The sequence below is a fragment of the Desmodus rotundus genome, chromosome 1, assembly GCF_022682495.2.
Source record: "Desmodus rotundus isolate HL8 chromosome 1, HLdesRot8A.1, whole genome shotgun sequence".
Taxonomy (NCBI): Eukaryota; Metazoa; Chordata; class Mammalia; order Chiroptera; family Phyllostomidae; genus Desmodus; species Desmodus rotundus.
Window position 1 is genome coordinate 204,107,153 of NC_071387.1, and position 18,901 is coordinate 204,126,053.

At 41.5% G+C, this 18,901-nt stretch overlaps 1 protein-coding gene across 2 annotated transcripts in view; it reads right to left on the minus strand.

Annotated features, from left to right (window-relative positions):
* Positions 1–429: 429 nt before the first annotated feature.
* The window catches only part of PLCXD3 (phosphatidylinositol specific phospholipase C X domain containing 3), a 139,602-nt gene continuing 121,130 nt past the window's right edge, over positions 430–18,901 (minus strand). For both annotated transcript variants that reach the window (XM_024578544.4, XM_045186365.3), the window contains exon 3: positions 430–6,028. In XM_024578544.4, coding sequence (XP_024434312.1) covers positions 5,875–6,028 — 154 coding nt within the window. In that variant the 3' untranslated portion in view covers positions 430–5,874. The remainder of the gene's footprint in view (positions 6,029–18,901) is intronic.

An 18,901-nucleotide genomic window follows, 5' to 3' on the forward strand; every position in this document is an offset into this window, starting at 1 on the left:
TCTTAGGTTTCCAGTTCCTCAGGAAAAGTGCTGGTTGTTACAATTTGCTTTGGTGAGTCTCTGCCACATGCTAACTTCATTGTCCGAGTCCCTTACCTGCTGCCCAATCTCCTGAGAAGGCACCCACAGGGGGTGTCTATTCCTCAGACTCTGTCCTCTTCCTCCGGCCATCAACAGAGTTCCTTTCTGTGTCAGATTTCTTTACAATTCCATTGGTGACCAGTTCTAGTCTAATAAAAATAATCTGTGGTAAGGTGATAATGAGGTGAGTAATGAGTAATGGATTAGCTTCTCTGAAAGAGAAAGAGACTGAATGGTTACCTCTCTGAAAGAGAAAGAGACTGAATTTTAAAAGGTCTTGGTAGTGTGTTAGAAGGAGGTGTCACTTTCTGGAGGCATTTGTCCTGGGTGGGTGTTTTGGTTGTCCCAAATATTGGAAAATGCTCCTTAAGGAGTGATGGGGGACAATTTGCATCTCACAACAGGCCAATGAATGGAAATTTTGAATGTGGTGGCATGAATCTTATAAAGATTACATCCTTGCTAATTCCATCTATATGCGAGTTGGTCCTTCATAAAGCATTCGTGGGACTTGGCATGAATCAACATTTTCCTTCATGAAGGGTATTAGGACTAGAGATGTTCATGAGGTATCTTAACATGCGGGTACGGGAGGGAGGTAGGGTTTCATCCCTTCTAGGTAGCCCAGCTGAAAGAGAGAGGCAGGATGAGCAGCATTGCCAGATAAGAGAAAAAATTACAGGACACCCAGTTAAACTTCAATTTTGGATAAACAATATATTTTTTAGTTTGTTTCATGAAATATTTGGGAAATTCTTATACTAAAAAATATTTATTGTTTATTTGAAATCTAAATTTCACTGAGTGTTCTGTAGTTTATCTGGGAACCCTAAATATGGGAGAAAAAAAAGTAATGAGGATGGAGAAAGAGAGGAAATAAGATGATTAACATTCCAGACTCCGATCCCAGGCCCAAGGAAGCTCACAGAGTTTTTGCCTTGAGCGTGAGAACCTATGCAGATGCTCAACCTAGTCATGAGTTTTTTACACCCGGACTACACAAGGGCAAGTAGCAAAAGTGCAAAAGAGTGTTGCACGCTTGTTTTTGGAAAGAAAACCATGTTCGGACCACTTAATGTTGATGGGTCTTTAGCGACTCTCAGAGAGCCAAGGAAGTCCATCTTTCTTGAGAAGATCCAATTTTTAAAAAGTCATGCTTTGTAGAAGCAATTTTTTTTCATGGACAACTTATCCTCCTAAGCAAAATGGGTTCCATGTTTGGAAGAGCAGCTTTGGAGGTGAACTGGTTCTGTTGGTGATAGAAACAAATGTGAATTTAATCTCATCGTATGACTATGGATTCAATAAATTAATGGATGTTTGCAACCTTTGAGAAGCACAGGGTGCTCCGCAAGCTGAACTATTGTCTGTGGTTTGTGGGAAATTCAGATAAGTTCTAAAGTACATCCCTCATATGACTGTGTAAAAGACATCATTTCTCTTTAAGTTTTAATCCCAAATTGCAACAACAACAAAAAATGGCAATGAATTAAGGCTGGTCATAATGTGCCCTTTTTCTTTAGGATAAGTTTGATTTTCTTATAAGATACAATATGCTTACACACAAAACACATACAAGCAGATACTTTTGACTCATACAAATGTATACGTTTAGAACTAATACCTAAAAATAGTCTCACACATGAAATAAAAATTACACAGTTATCAACAGGCTCAATCAACACAATTTACAGATTCTACAGAACATTTTACCATTGTCATGGGGGAAACGAAACAAACAACTTACAGCATCGTGTACAACTGCACGGACCACAGGCGCCACCGATAAGTTATGGCAAATACAGCATTTACACCACTGTGTCACTGAAGTCCAGCTGAAAAGACTAAAGTGCGGTAAAATAAAAGACTTTTCAAAACCTTGTTTAGCATATCCTGAGGGGCTCTGTGCATAATTTTCTATTAGCAGGTCAAAAGGCGAGCACTCTTGCTAAGGAGCCCTCATTGGCATGAGTGAGATTGTGTCACTGGACCTGCAAAACTATAGAACTGAAAAACTCATGAACATGCATTTCCTGAGACTTCCAACTTTCCAGTCTAAAAGCTGAACCGGGGAGAGAACCTGGACAGGTAACCCTGGCTAAAATAAGTCAGAACATCAAAGAACTTAAAGCAACTTTAAGTAAAGATCAGGGTTGGCTGGTTTGTCATTTATATTCAAATCCACATTCAATTCACCAGCTTGATGGCTAATTGACTATTACTGCTAGGCATTTCTTATTTATCATGGTCTCATTTTTTTCATTAGTTTCCTAGTGATTTTTCTCTTCTTAAATAACTAAATATTGGAATTTGGTTTACTCCTACTCAGATTGGAGGCATTGATTTTGAGCGTTAAAATGGCAACAGAATTAGGCTGAGTGATGACCGTTTCCCCTTGAATAGTGTGTGAGTGTATCTGCACATGTGTAGACACATAGGTGTATACATGCCAAACGCTTTGTGTTCTAGCACATTCACTATTAGGTGGCACTCCGTGAAAAGTGATTTTCCCAATATGGCTGAAAGTGAAGACTGAGGTCATCATACAGAATATCCTAAGGCTTTTAAAAGATGCCTCCTCATCTCTGCACTCATATAATCATATGATACTTGTAATCGTGTACTAATAAGGGAGACATAAATGATAATGGCAGGAGCATTCAGTTCGGTCCTTCAACATTACAGACAGGAAAGCAAACCAAAAAATGATACTCTCGGCATATTTTCCCTCATCCCATCCACTCCTTTGACTTCCTGCTGTAGATTGGGTAAAAGTTGGATTTTATTTCTGTGCTTTGCCTTGCAGAATTTGTGGCACAAAGTCTTAAGAAACAAGCAAAACAAAAAGTGCACCAAGGTGTACCTCCTACCATCTTGGGGCCTATCTGTAGCCCTTGACCCCTAGCTTGTCTGGAAAGACACTGCCCAGCCAAGACAAGAAGCGTAGGCTGAGGGAAAGCTCTGATTGCATACGCCTAGTCCTCCAGCTCTTTATTAAGGCCCATAGCCAGCTCCGTCAGTGTGCTCCAGTGCAGGGCTGATAAACAGAGGCAGCCATAGGCACCTTCTCTCTATCCCCCTTCCAAAGGAATCCCTGCTAGTGAACTCTCCCCAGCTGGAAGGCCCACAGTTCATTTCAACATGCTTCCTCCTTTAGAAATTAAGGCAAGTCCCTTTCTCGGTGCCGCTATATAGGTACTGTGTGCCCATGTGGAAACAATAACATTGGCTTGAAAGTACCTTTTGTCAAACAAGTTTCTTTGTGCATATCATTAGTGGCAATAGAAAACTTTCTCCAGTTCAGAAATTGCACATTCTAATCCTTCAGCATATTTTTTCCCAGCACCGAAATGACAAATATAACAAAGCTAACTCTAAGCAAACTTTATAAGAAAGCATCTAAGTTCAAGAAAATACAACATAGTTACCTCTGTATTTTATTCATTTTCCATGAATATGTGGAAATATCTGCTTCCTATCATATTTCTAAGTTAACTCCTTGTGTCATTTCAAGTGTGCTTGGCTAAAGATCCTCCTGAGGAATGATGAATAATGAATAGTCAGAGAGAAAATCTGCCCCAAAAGCAAATTCACAGGACATAAACTTCAATAATCCATAGTCCTTTAAAAAGGATTCCTATTCAGTTGTACACAGAGCAAGTGAAAGGGGTAGAAAGACAATAAAACTGCAAAGCAGAAAGAAAACTATCTTTGCAAATAATTAAGTCCCAAGCTAGATTATCTTTACAAAAATATTTGAATATGATCAGCAACTCTACTCTCAAAGCTCCCATCACCCTTTTTCAGACATTGTTAAGGGTTTCACAGTCTTAAAATTAAATTATTTAATATTATCAATGTTTTCAGTTGAAAAGAAGAATTTGATTGTGTCTGTCCATGTCTGTGTGTGTTTGCATGTGTTTGTGTCTCTCTGCCTGCACGGGAGTGGGTATGTAATGGCATGTTGTGGGGGGTGAGACCTACACACTGCTGGGATGTAGAGCATATCTGTTGCATGTACATGCATGCTACTTGGTCTCCCACACATACTACACACTTTTTATAAACATGCCACTCAGTATAAACAGTTTTTCTCCCCTGCAGTTGCTAATGAATAATATTTTCTGACAATGAGCATTTATAATCTTATCAACTCTTAATTAGTTATAATCTTGACGTACACAATCTTGGAATCAACTGCCTCGCCTAGGTCTAAGAGATTTAACCACGTGGCTGACATCTAAATTAAAGCCGAGGGCATGCTTTTATTTCTCTATGGCCCCACTATACACGGACTGTGTTTTCCCAAGAAACTACTGAGGTGTAATTATTTCTAAACATGAAGATAAAATAATCCATAATTTTAAGAATTTCAGCAAATTTTATCGATTTTTATAAATGCCTCACAAAATTCCTGTGAGGCATATAGATAAAGGTTATTGTGCTCTTTTAAGATTATTTTAGAGTTGTTAAATATCACAGAGACAGCAAGGAGGAAACAACACTCACAGTTGAGTTATTTTTCTCCCGGTACAACTGGACTTTCAAATGTTGGACCACAGGAACGTTTGCCTCTGCCCCGTTCCTGGCCCTGGGGGAGGACAGACCCCAGAAGGGCCGAATCAGTTTTCATTAAGTCTGCTCAGATCACACGTATTTAAGAATCTGCCAAAGATGGTTCATGGATCCTTGAAATCTCACAGGCATGGTTTCAAAAGAATTGTTCTGATTCCTTCACTCACCCTTCCTTTGCCTTCAACTTTAAGGAAAAAAAAAAAAAAACCTCAAATTAACACGTCTTGAGATATTCTCCTCAAAATCTGGAATTTAGATTTATATAATTGGAAATCCCAATTTGATAAGAAAGCTTGCACAATCTTTCATTTCTTTCTTCTTTCTTTTCTTCCCCTTTTTTAAAAAGATCAAGTAAATTATTAGGCTTTTGTAAGAGTTCTTTGCAAAGTTTTCTGATTTCAGCACACTCTTCATTCATAATTTTTCATTTAGTGGACGTTTGCAGGGCAATATTATTAAGAGATTCTTGAGTTAAAATAGCAACCATCCCTTCCACCTCCCCCCATTTTTCACTATAGAGTTGGCACGAATAGTTCTCCCACAGAATTGTTTACTCTCTATTTATAGCTGCCTTAAATAGAAATACTGTGAAACACTATTATTTTCATATAACACAAAAATCACTGGTTACAGCCTCCAATATTAGTGATGCAGGGAAAATGACTCGCATATTTTCCATGACCAAAAGTTAGCGATGATTGCCCAATTGCAGATGACTACAGAATATTATGCCAAGTCCCACACGACAAATAAATTTTAGTGCAACAATGTAGTAAATGTTCTGTTGGGACACTCAATTGTTTTGAGTCCCGTACAGTATCTGATGAAAAAGAGAGCATGAGAGAGGGAGCGGAAAAGTTCAATCAGAAGATACAGAGAGCGCGTAGATCTAGGCTGAAGTCAAAAACACAATCAAGTAAACACTCGCGAGTTATACGTCACAAAGACTAATTCTGAAAAACAAAATTCACTGGTCTTTTTTAAAACCTCTAACACTAGAAGTAGATTTTGCTCATCCAATGGGAAATGAAATATTTATACTAATGCAGACTATGATAACAATCACTCGAGAAATGGATTCCCCCTTTTCCCACCCACTACCAGCCCTAATTCCCTCTGAGACTCAGTGGAATAGGAAGATCAGCGTGTTTACAGATAATATGCCTAATACAATGTGTCTTCTCTATCTTAAACTCATGAATGCTCAGAACAGTACTATCAAGTGTTGGCTTCTCCTTCATCAAAGACATAGTTGAGCTTTATGACGGTGCTGATGAAATCACCAAGTTCTACAAAATCGGCAGTGACGATATTGATGCCGCTCTCTCCTGGCTTCTGCGTGCGGACCCACTGCATCATGGCGGGGAGAGCTCTGAGAAAGGAGAGAAAAAGAGAAGTCACAGAGGGCAAGATGCTGCCTTTCCAGCTCACAATCCCCAGGCTTCCCTTTAGTATTCTTCCTTATTAAGGTAAACGTCCCAGCTATAGAATGGAGAAACAGGGCCAAGTGGACAATGGTAAGCGCTTCACTTCGGCAGAGACTCTGTGGGAGAAGTATTCACCATATTGGTCTCTACTGGTCGTGGCATTTTGGAGATCTTGGGTGCTGTGAGAGTTTAGAGTGAAGCTTCTCCTCTAAGAAAACATTCTGGCACTTGTGTTTTGGTTTGGCACTGTGTGACTGCAAACTCTGCAAAGCTATGGGTGGCTAAGGTCAGAGATGAATGCACACACTTAGCAAACATTTATTATAAACCCAATATTTTCAGGAAATGTGCTAGATACTGTAAATAGACATAACAACAGAAATCCCTGCATCTGAAGAGTTGATGATTTGGTGGTGGGCAGGCAGGTGGGCAAGAGAAGAAAATATTAATATATTACAATCGAGGCTATTCTTCTAAACACATCTATTATACATATTTAATCCTCACCTGAGGATATGCTTATTGATTTTAGAGAGAAGAGAAGGAGGAGAGAGGGACAAACATTGATGTATGAGAGAGAAACATCAATTGGTTGCCTCCTGTACACTCCCTGACTGGGGATTAAGCCCACAACCTAGGTATGTGCTGTGGCCAAGAACTGAACCCACAACTTTTTGGTGTATGGGACAATGTTCCAACCAACTGAGCCACCCATCCAGGGTGAGCACCTATTACATTTTAATTACCATTGAAGGTACTTAGAAAACTTGAATGAACAAAATAGATAAAAATTTCCACCATTATGGAGCTTATTTCTAACAAGGAGAGACAGACATTAAAAAATAATCACAAGAAAATTATATCATTTGATTGGAGGGAATAAGTGCTATAAAAAAAAGAGCAGAAAAGGAGTAGGAGTGTGGAGGTAGAGAGGAGTGCTACAAACTGCAAGTTAAAATAGGGTAGTTTGTAGGCCTCATTGATAAGGGGGACATTTCTGCAAAGGTTGGGAGGAGACAAGGAAGTTAGTCACATGGATTTCCAGGGAAAGCATTTCAGCTCCTCCTGTAGCCCTAAAGGGGTCGCATGCTTAAGCTCGGAGAAAGAAAAGGGAGTAGTGAGAGTTGAAGTCAGAGGGATAATGAGGAAAGCGGGTAGGGTACTACAGGACATTGTAAGGGCTTTGAGTGACATGGGGAGTCTTTGGAAGATCTTGAGCAGAAGAGTGGTGTGAGCTGACTTTCTGACTTTTATTAGAGAAAATGGTTCATGACCGTAACAGCATAAGGGAGAGTCCTCTGCCCAGTCTGGGAAGTCAGGGAAAGCTTTTCACAAGAACGCTCCCTGAATGTGGCGGGATCAGCAAGATTTAGTGGAGTTCAGGTAGGAATGCAGGATGGAGAATGGTGTAACGAATTTTCAGGCAGAGGACATACCACTTCTTTATTGGCAGAGGTACACGTGTCTTCAGGAGTAAAAGATGCAAACACAAAAATACAAGAGATGTTAAGAATGATACACACTATCCTATGACAGCACATTGAAGGAAAATCTACTATGACTTCACATGGTAGGAAGGGATAAATAAACTGGCCTGAGAGGTGAGAGTACAGTAACAAAGAAAGTGTGAGGATACACATGTGAACATTAAACTCGCGGATGACATGGAGGAGCAAAGACAAAGAGAAGGGGAAGGGGGAAGAAAAAAAATGATGTGGTTAAGAATCTCAAAGAAGTTATATCACAAAATTTAAAGAAGTCTTGAAGATATGGGAGAGATAAGAAAGAACCAGATGATAGAAGGCTTTCAGACATCTAGAACAACTGAAAGCTGTGAACCAGGGAAACAATATGCTTTAATTTGTAACTGGGAGAGATTAGTTGCCTTCAGTGTGAATAAATGAATGGGAGAGGGGAAGACTAGTAATCCAGACAAGTCAATAATATCTTAAGTTCCAGTGGCAGCAATAGATAGATTTGAAAAGAACTTAGGAAAGAAAAATGACAACATAGATTGGTGTGGGATTGGATGTGGATGGAGAGGGAGAAATAGGCAATGATGATGCCTAGGTTTTTAGCAGTACTCTGGCCGCTAAACACCATTCACTAAGCTTGCAGCGATAGGAGTGAAGGCTTTCCAGTGGATGTGCTAAGTCCAGTCTGAGACACACTGTCAGTCAGTCATTCAAGATGACTTCGAGAAACTTGAGTTGAGATCTCAACTGGTGGTTAAGTCAGGTTCGATATTCAGAACACAGAGCTGGTTGGGAGCCATTACATAGAGCTACTGGTCAGAGCTATGAAAATGAATAAAATTACTGGGAAGATTTTGTAGAGAGGAAGAGAAGAGAAAATCTGAAGATCAGCAGAAATGAGTAGAAAATTGACAAGTAGATGATAAGGGATGAGTGGAAAAGTTGATTCAATAAAAGAGAAAGAAGTAGGCACAGGAGAGGAGGAAAATCAGGAGTGTATGGCATCATCAAAATCAAGGTAAAAAGAAACCATGCTCTTTTGGGTCCATGAGGTTAAAGCATGGAATGCGGTTCATATAACCCACGTGCATTTCTCCAGGTCTCAGGAAGTGTACTAGTCTAAACACACTCAGCCCACTCAGACAAAACTGGATCAACTGCCTGGAACTACATTAATCTCACAGGTAATACTGTGAAAATTATGATCCATATTTTTCAGCATATACATTTTTCTGTTAGACACAGGTAGAGGAGGATCCAGTTGCTTCTAGAAGAGCACATAATGTATCTAAAGTGCCTAATGCCTTCAGGAAATAAACTGACAGGTGGAGAAATGAGGTCCCTCATGGCAACAGTTTCAGAAGAGAATTCTACGTTAAGATGAGAAATCTGGATCCCTGGTGCTCAGACACAGCGTATTCAGGCTCATTAGAAAGATGGATGCTGTGCCAATGTGTGTGCAGCCACTCGGAGCTGAATTGCATTACTGTCTCTTCTGGACTTGCTACAGTAGGTGACATATTCCTGTTATAAACGTGGCATCACCTGGGTGTTTAAGGAAAAGTAGACAGTCTTTGGAGAAAGTATCAGAACCAGTGCATTTCCTGGGAAGAATGGTTTTCCAACAGATACACTTGGCTGGAGAGTTGAGAGTGGGGAGTGGACAAGCCTGATGCCAAAGCCAGTGCTGACTCTGAATTAACCTTAACTGAGTGTGTGGTTCACCAGACCCCTGGGTACTGAGGTGCCAAGTCATGGAAGGTTCCAGAGCAACAAAATTCTCACCTTAGAACCTTAGATCATCACGGAAGCCCCTACTCAGATGTCCTCTACTACCCTAAGATTAGAATTCCTGGGCCTGAATTGAGAACAATAAGTTGTTATTTTCATGGAGAGACATTAGAAGAACACAAGAGTGCTTTTCTGCTTTTCTCTGTAAAGTCGATTGCTTTGAGAATTGATGAAACATCCTCTTGGAATAGCTTATAGTCCTCATATAAAATATAAGTTTTACATTTAAAGTACATTTCCGTGAGCAATGGGAGTATTTCTATCTTTCTGTTCAGATGTATTTTCCTAAAGTCAATACAACACCAAAGATAAAACAACCAATAATGCCAAATTGAATCTCAAATGTTCAGAAGTCTTAAGTAGAATCATGCTAAACAAAAAGACTCAATATACTGGATTAATATTAGCAAATGCAGCTGAAGGTACAATAATTATCTAGAAAAGCATTTTTAACCTATTTTTCATTATTGCCCCCCATGACACCTTTATTTTTAATTAAATTTATTGGGGTGATATTGGTTAATAAGATCATATAGGGTTCAAGTGTACGTTTCTGTGACACCTGGCCTGCATACTGCTCTGTGTGCCCACCGCCCAGTCAGATTATCGTCTGTCACCATAGGGTTGGCCCCTTTCACTCATCACTGCCCCCCACCCCGTCCCTCTGGTCACCACCATACTCTTGTCCATGTCTATGAGTTTCTGTTTGTTAATTTTTCTTGTTTGTTCATTTGTTACTTTTGGTTTTATGTCCCACATATGAGTGAAACTATATGGCTCTTAGCTTTTTCTGTCTGACATTTTGCTTAGCATGATATCCTCAAGATCCATCCCTGTTGTCCCAAATGGCAGGATTTCATCTTTTCTTATGACTGAGTAGTATATGAAGTGTGTCCAGAAAAGGTCCAGCCATTGTTAATAAAACAAGAACAGTTTTTGCAACACTGATGCAACCTGGCAGCCAAGGAGAGTGGACTGGAATGCGTGAACAATGACAACTTCACTGTACTAGTCAGTGGGGGTGGTAGATGCCATTGAGTGAGCATGTGTACTGTGTGGCCATTGCATCCAAAATGACTGAGTGAATAGAGTAATGAATCTGCATCAAATGTTATGTTAAGCCTTTACCATTCTTGCGTGGAAACTATTTGGATGATTCAGAAGGCTGCAGCGATGGGCAACTGGTGATTGGCAGCTTCATCACGACAATGCACCTGCTTATGCATCATGTCTCATGCAGTTTTTTGGTGAAACATCAAATTACCCAGATGACTAAGCCCCTCTACAGCCCAGATTTGGCACCCTGTGACTTCTGACCTTTTCCAAAACTAAAATCACCTTTGAAAGGGAAGAGATTTCAGACCGTTGATGAGATTTAGGAAAATACAACAGGCAGCTGATGGCAATTGGGAGAACTGTGTGACATCCCAAGGTCACTATTTTCAAGGGTACTGAGGCATCATGGTCCTATGTACAGTGTTTTTTATATTTTGCATCTTCTTCAATAAATGTATCTATTTTTTCACGTTACATGGCTGGATACTTTTTGGAGAGACCTTGTATATGTACCACGTCTTCTTTATCCAATCATCTATTGTAGGACAGCTTTTTATACATCAATATGACCCCAGTGAAAATGGTTTAAAATAAAAACATATGAGCATGAAAGAGATGATGTGATGGGGAGGACAAGGTGACCAGAGAGTAGAGGCCTTGGGGGTGCGGGGACAGCAGGCTGGCTGACTAGAGCATGAAAGGGACAGGAAGGTACTTCAGTCAGACTGTACAGAACCTCCGTGGACAGCCCGGGGAGTCATACGTGTGCACTTGAAGGTTTGCCATGGACTCTGTCCAATTAAACAAGAGTTCTTTGATTTCCCATGCGAAGAAGAATCTAATATTAATTCCAAACAAAGTGTACCATCTAGTGACACTGAAGTTTGTATTCTGTCCATATATAGTGAGCTCACTGTCTCCCTTTTAAAGTTCTGGGATTGCCACGGGATCCTAAAGAGCACTCATTCATTCACTATTCATGTTGCCTCCACCTCTACAGACAAAATTTCTAGCTGAAATTTGAATGATGTTCACTAACATTATGAAGAAAAATATTTTAAGTGAAGTTATATAATCTGAAGTGATTCTTAAACTCCCTTTGAATTTGTACATTAATAACTTAGTATCTATTTATGGAATGGTCTCCTTTGGTCTAGAAAGATGTGATTATACTGTAATGGTGTCTTACCAATGTCCCTCCCCTTTTCTTATTCTCTCTGTTTTATTAGATGCTGGATTTATAGTGTAGATTTAGACTGTTTACTTGTGAAACCTCACTGACAACCAGGAGAATCATTTCAAGATAACTGAAAATTTAAGTAAAATCTTAGCACGTATCTAATCTGGATCCAGACTATTTCTACTCGAGTCTCAGTACCAACATTTTCTATGAGTTAGTTAACAACCCCAGCCTCAGTTTTACCACCTGTGAAATGGGCATAATAATGAGGATTGAAGTAGTCAGTGCACGTAGAGTGCTTAGATGAGAGCCTGGCTCTCTGTAAGTGGAACTGTACCGAACACTCACCGAGTGACACCCTGTGCACTGCCCTCTCCAGCAGCCACAGAGTCTGAAAGAAGGAAGGCAGCAGGGAATTCTGAGAGCAGCGCCCAGCCATAACACACTTGGAATGTAAGAAGGAGCCCGATTTGATTTGATTCCAATCAAAGTCAGAAAGGGGGTTGGGGGACACCCTAGTGCTGTTGGGGCAAGACTGGTGATGAGGCCTTGGGGGAAATATCCTTGGAAGCGCTTCGTTTCTGGGCACCTGGCTGTGGCAAACATCCGAGTATGCTTTTCCCATCACAGATTCTAAATTAGGTTGGTGACAGAGCAGGTGCAGAACTAAAACTTGGTACATGAAGCCTCAAAGCCCCTCTCTGGAATGTGGAGCTCTCCCGAGGAAAGGCATCTTCAAACAAAGTTCAGGTTTCTTAGAAGAGAAACAGGCAAATCTATAGAAATCAGACAACTCCCTTCAAGGAAGCAACAGGAGGTGAGAGGTGAGAGATGAGAGAGCCAGAGATTTTCTGATGTTCTGGCTTTGAGAACTGGGTTTGAAAAGATTTAAAGCAAAAGATTTTAGGAGTTGGAAGTGCTGAGATCGGTAACCCTCAATGTGCTGACCTTGACTTGTTAATTCATGTAAGGGTCACGAGATTAATTCCATCTACTCAGAATGCTTCAATCACCTCTCAGTGCTTTTAGGATGAAAATAAAAATCCTTAGCTGACCTACAGAGCCCTGAACGATGCCCACCAGTGGCTCCTCTGGTGTCCTCTCCAGTCACTCTCTCCATCACCGAATTCTAGCCACACCCTCAGGCTTGCAAGTCTCCACCAGCCTACCTTTCGCAGGGGACTTCGTGAATGCTGCTGTTGTTTGTTTGCTTCCTCCCCACCCCCTTCACTCAGACAACTCACTCATCTTTCAGGTGATATTTAAACTGTCACTTCACAACCCTCGTCAGAAGGGTAATTACGTCGGTGTGTTTGACAGACATCTGTCTCCCCAACTAGACTGCGTCTCTCTGAGCACACGCACTGTCTACCTTCTCACTGCTGCCTCCCAGTCCTCAGCGTGGTGCCTGGTGCAGCAAGTTCTCAGTAAAGACTTGTTGAACACATGAACACATTTGACTTTTAGAAACAAATGCTTTATATTTAGAACAGAAGCATATGCAGTAGTATAATTCATGAAAAGCCTCTTCTATGTCCCTTGCCATGGTTACTGTCACAGATTTGTTTGTAAATTCACCGTTTGTTTGAACAAAAAAAATCTTTAAACTAACTTGAAGGATTTTAACTTTTCTGTACTTGGCAGGTCTCAACGGCAAATTTTCAAATTCACCACTCAATTTGCAAAATAAATTTCTCTGCAGTATACATCTAGTGCCATGAGATTCTGTGTTAATGATGATAGCAGGAATTATTATCATCTTAATAAATACAAAGTTTATTAGAGATAAAGTTAATTCATCAGATTTCTTTAGTTATCCATGTGTCATTAATTTTAATTATTAAATATTGCATAATTTAATTAATTACATGTAAATTATTAGACATTAGGAATCGAGGTGAAATTCCTATTCAAGGGTGCACATGCGTACACATAACACTTTTACAATTAATGCATTTTATATGCTACTTTTCTAATTTCCCTAAACTTACATTTTCCTGTTATGAATGAACAATTGCAGATAATAAAGCACATCTTTTAGCAAATTTTATTTGAATGCATTTATTTTGAATGAAATATTTCTTTAAGTGAATGAAATAGAATTCTTCAAAATCAATTCATTAATTTTTCCTGAGCCCTTTGCTGGACTGGGAATAAAGACTAGTATGGACACATCAGAGCCTAGTTACTGCTTATCCCACACTCAGCCTCTCCCAAGAAATGCAGGCTTAATTGACAAAGTTTAAAATAACAATCATAGATCTTTTCTTCTCTTGAGAAACTGGGTCAGCCAGGAGCAACCAATTAAAATCAAGTCTTACACATTTTAATATGTGATTTTCTGTGAATTCGGCCATTTCTGAAAGCTTGGAGCAAAGCCACGATACATTTACACAACGGAACACCACACTGCCATAAAAAGGACACCTTACCTTTTGTGACAGCATAGATGAACCTGGAGATTATTATGCTGAGTGAAATAAGCCAGTTAGAGAAAGACAAATATTGTATGACCTCTCTTACATGTGAAATCTAATGAACTAAATAAACTGATGAACAAAACAGAAACAGAAGGCATGGAGACCTGGAACAGACTGACAGATCTCAGAGGGGTGGGAGCGAGGGGACTGGATGGAAGAAGGGGAAGGGATTAGCCAAAGAACATTCATGCATGACCCATGGACACAGGCAACAGTGCGGTGAAGGCCAGAGGGAAGGTGGGTCAGGGGCTGGGTGGAAGTGGGCAAAGGGGGTTAAATAGGGACATTTGTAATAGTGACAGCAATAAAAATAAATAAAATGACCTTACGTAAAAAAAAGAGAAGAAAGAAAATGTAATAAACAAAGACAAAATGAAAAGAAACACTTGCCCAGAAGGTTGGCATTTCATATACTGAAGCTCCAGCAATAGAAAGCAGGGCCTTCGCACCTGTAGGTTGAAACCCGGGAAGGGCTTCAGAGTAACCTCAGGTGGACACACCCGCATAGGTCATAAATCATGACTTCCATAAACACAGGACGTGTCATTTTTGGCTAAAACTGTTTCTGTTCAAAAAGCAGCATATCCGATTTATGTCCGATGAAAAAAGCTCATTAAAAAAAAATTTTCCCCCTAAAGTTGCACTTAAAGCATTAAGTCATATGAATTATGTGTAAACCAATTGCCTGACAAGCCACTCTGGAGACTTTAGAAGACCTGTGCTCTCCTGCATGGGAGACTGAAGCCCTCCCAAGACTTCCTACGACCTGCACTGATGTGCCTTCAAAAGGAAATTGCTACCACTACTTAGGTGTAAAACAATAATCAAAGGCCCCACTGTCCAATCCAGATACAGTCCAATCTGGATTTTTCCCTTAGCTGTGAAAGAAAGAAATCCCTCTCCAGTTGACTTTCCCAGGTTCCCTGCTCAAATCAAGTTCAAACTCTATTCATAGCTTGATAGCAACATCTATTCTGCAAGTATTTATAAAGCACCTATTATGTGCTGTGCGTTATTGCATGTGCTGAGGACGCGATGGTGCTCAGAAACCCAAGCCCCCCTTGCCCTCCTGGTACCTACAGTCCAGTAGGGGAGAGAGAACTTTATTTAAAAACAAACAAAATCGATCACGTCAACTTTATTGGTGTTGAGAGAATCTGGCCTTGACTACAGCAATGTGTTTGATTTATAATCTTACATAAATATGCAGACCCTTCAGTCCCCATGTCCCCTAACTGTAACACTAGGAGTAGTCACACTCAGAGGCAGACACACCCACACACAAGGTACTGACAGGTGTGTGCCTTGAGGGTGCTATTCGCACCTAAGGTGCAGAGTTAGTCACAAGGACCCGGCCCCAGCCCTGGGCCCAGACACAGTCACAAGAGCAGCTGTCACACCAGGAGTACTGGGCACTGGGAAGGACTAGCCTTCGCCACCGCCTTAACTACACTAGCAGCTTTAAGTTGTCAAAGGGACAAATTCCAAGTCCTTGGGAGCACACAGAAGCTATTTCACCTCCTTCCCATGCCTGGCAGGTTGTTAGTTTATTTTATTTCCATTTAACAAAAAGTTCTGCAGTGCAGTCAAAGCAAAAGACACCTTCTGTTTCTTTTTTTTAAGATTGTATTTATTTATTTTTAGAGAAGGGGAAGAGAGAGAGAAAGAGAGGGACAGAAACATCAATGTGTGGTTGCCTCTCATGCACCCCCTACTGGGGACCTGGCCTGCAACCCAGGCATGTGCCCTGACTGGGAATCGAACAGGCAACCCTTTGCTTCACAGGCCCGTGCTCAATCCACTGAGCCACACCAGCCATGGCACCTTCTGTTTCTTTTGATGAAGGCAACAGGAGCCCCCCTTACTGTGGCATGGAAGAAATCCGTTAAAAATCCACTTTCCATTAAAATAAGGTTCATCTAAACTCCTAGAAAAATGGTGTTTAGAGTTCATAACATGTCCTTGTCCTCGGGCTCCTCATGTGCTCCCAGCCAATGTTTCAGAAAACGCCATAAACCCGGTGAGGAGACAGCCTGTGAGCTCAGACGGCCCTCCCACTGGGCCTCCTGCCGTGCACACTCTTCTGTCTGCTAATTTTCTGAGGGAGCAAAGGAAGAAAGAAAGCTTTGCAAATTCTAAACAAAGAGACCCTTCAGCACATCAAGATTCAGACTGCCAGCAGGCAGACAATGGGTTTTTTTTCCAGAACAGAGTCACAATAGGATGAACACTTCTGCGTGAGGTCAAGCAAGGCTCTCACCTCAGCCCCGTCCTCAGTATTAAAGTGCCCCGCACTCAGCACAAACGCTCAGAACTGGGGTACTCACAGTCCAGAGCAAGTTCCTTTGTTCCAATCACAGGGGTTCTGTGTGCTGGCCTCTGCCCTGGCTTTCTCTTCTGCGGAGAGATTTCCATTTGCTAAGAGAGTTGCTGCTAAGCTTGTGCCGAAAGGAAAGGTCACATTTCTATTTTCGCTTGAGACAGACACCTTAAGGTCCATCTAGATTCCTCTGTTCCTTGGCCTTCAGTGGTTCCCGGCCAATGGTGGGCATCCTGGACCGAGACATCAGAGGTGGCAACGTTGAAAGCCATGACAGAGATGGGTCATCCGAGGAGTGCGGCCCTGCCGGCGAGCTGAATTGCCACTCTGCTGTAGTGTCAGCAGGACCATTTTGTCAGCTCGGTGTCAGTCTCAAACACCTGTTGCTTCTGGGAAGTGTAAGTGGAATTCTGTATGCCTTTAATTTTCACAATGGGAATGAGTTATTACTTATATGCATTTATTAAGGGGAGAAGGGCTCTGGGAGGGAAAATGGTGTAAGAAAATTGGCTTTGAGGGTGAGATCCTGGGCACTATTGGTCTCCAGCACGTTCATATATTCCCTCATAATGTTGCCTAACGTTCACTGAGCACCTACTATGTGGCAGTTGCTGGGGTGGATTCAGGGATGAATTGGATGTGGTTCTTGCCTTAATTACGGGACTAATTCCAGAATCACCTGCACTGCTACCAATAGAGATTGTTTAATCGCTCTGAATAGCTTTGCCTGGAAACATTAAAAAATGAAGATGTCCATGAAGCCTCTTGGCTCATGAACTGGCTGCTGGCCTCTTTCTTGGCACAAAGTCCAATTCCAGTGGAAATATTCCATGGACTCTTATAAATTCATGAGGCTAAATAAAACTACTCTCCAAGGACTCATGCGTTAAGTAGGAATTTACCAGGTTTTAATGGACTGGTTAGAGTTGATATGGGGCAGTTGAAGGAGCAAGAGCTTTCGAATCAGACTGAGCTGCATGTGAGTTACTAATAACGCGTGACCCCGGGAAGGGTACTTAACCTCCCTGTCCCTCATTTTCCTCATTGTAAATGGGGATAATAATGGCATGCATTTCACAGGGTTTTTGTAAGAATGAAACATAACAATAACATATAGATAGGAGGTATAACACAGAGGTTAGGAATGAGGACTTCGGGACGGACTGTCTGAATTCAGACCCTGGCGCTCTCAGTTAGATGTACTTGTGTTACTTTTGGAAGTCACTTAACTTTTTTCTAGCTTCAGTTTCCTCACTCGTGAAAGAGAATAAAAAGAGTATACTAATGTGAAGATTCAATGGAAAAACACACGTATAAAATTTAATACAATACCTGAGAGATAAGAACTCAATAAATCTTAGCTGTTAGTCCTTTTTTAGTGTTAATGCCTAACGTGCGTGTCACCTAGTACACGGTTAAGTAAATGTTCGTCACCTTCAGTTTTCCTAGTTTTAGGTCCCTTTAAGGCAAGTGGCCAGAAGAGTTGGTCTGTGTATCAATGTGCAGTGACTGCTGGGGTGAGCTGCCCACCACACCTTCCCTTCCAGATCGGGGGCGTCCATCCTCCGGCTGCCTGGGTGTTGCTGGTTGTTGGTGCTCAGCTGTGTTTCTGCCCAAGAGCTGCCTTCAGCCAGAGAGAGCCACCACAGCCAAGGTCACACACCCTCTCGGGAAAAACCCTGCGGCCAGCGACAGATCTTTGGGGAGCAGGGTGTGACGTCACTTGCTTCCAGGGGAGAACAGCTCTGAAAGCCCATCCAAGCTCCCGACCTTCCTGCAGGCGTGGGTGACACCTTTGCTGTGACTGCCTCACATGTCCCTCCACCCAGTCCTGTTTTCTTCCCTCTCCTGTAGACACTGGTCCCATGGCCTCTCAGGGACTCAGAATGAAACAGCTGCACACAAATCTCAGCATCTCAGAGTCTGTCTCTGGGGGAACCCTGCCTACATGATTTGATAGCAGGAAATCGTGGTCAGCAGATCCTTTCCTCCTCACTCCACTCCCTCCACCCCATCAAACAGGGCCTTTGGCAACCTTAATGAGATAAAAAGATTAAAGCCACATTTCCATTTCAAAAACATAAGGTAGATCACAGGCTGGTTTGAAGGTGGGTTTGTTGTTTTTACGTGGTGAGGGGAATCACCAGAAAAAACCTGCACTTACATTTAGTGCTACACACTGTGCAGACTCCTGTGGGGACCTCTACCTCCTCTGGCAAAGAAGAAAGGCCACCAAAGCCGGACTACTTAGAAATAGTGACCATGTAGTCTGACTTTCAGTTTTCTGTTAGGATTTTCCTCTGTATACCATTAAGCTTTGAATCACATATCAGAGGCTCAGAAAACCCACACCAACTTCTAAAGGAAACATGGTCACTCTGCTGGAAGACATTTCCAGTCCCAGCTGCCCAGCCGAAACTGGGGGTGTTTATTTTATCATCACAGCCTTCTGCATATAGTACTTTGTGCAATTGCCTGTCGGTGACATATGCTTTCAGAGACTTGGCTATAGCGTA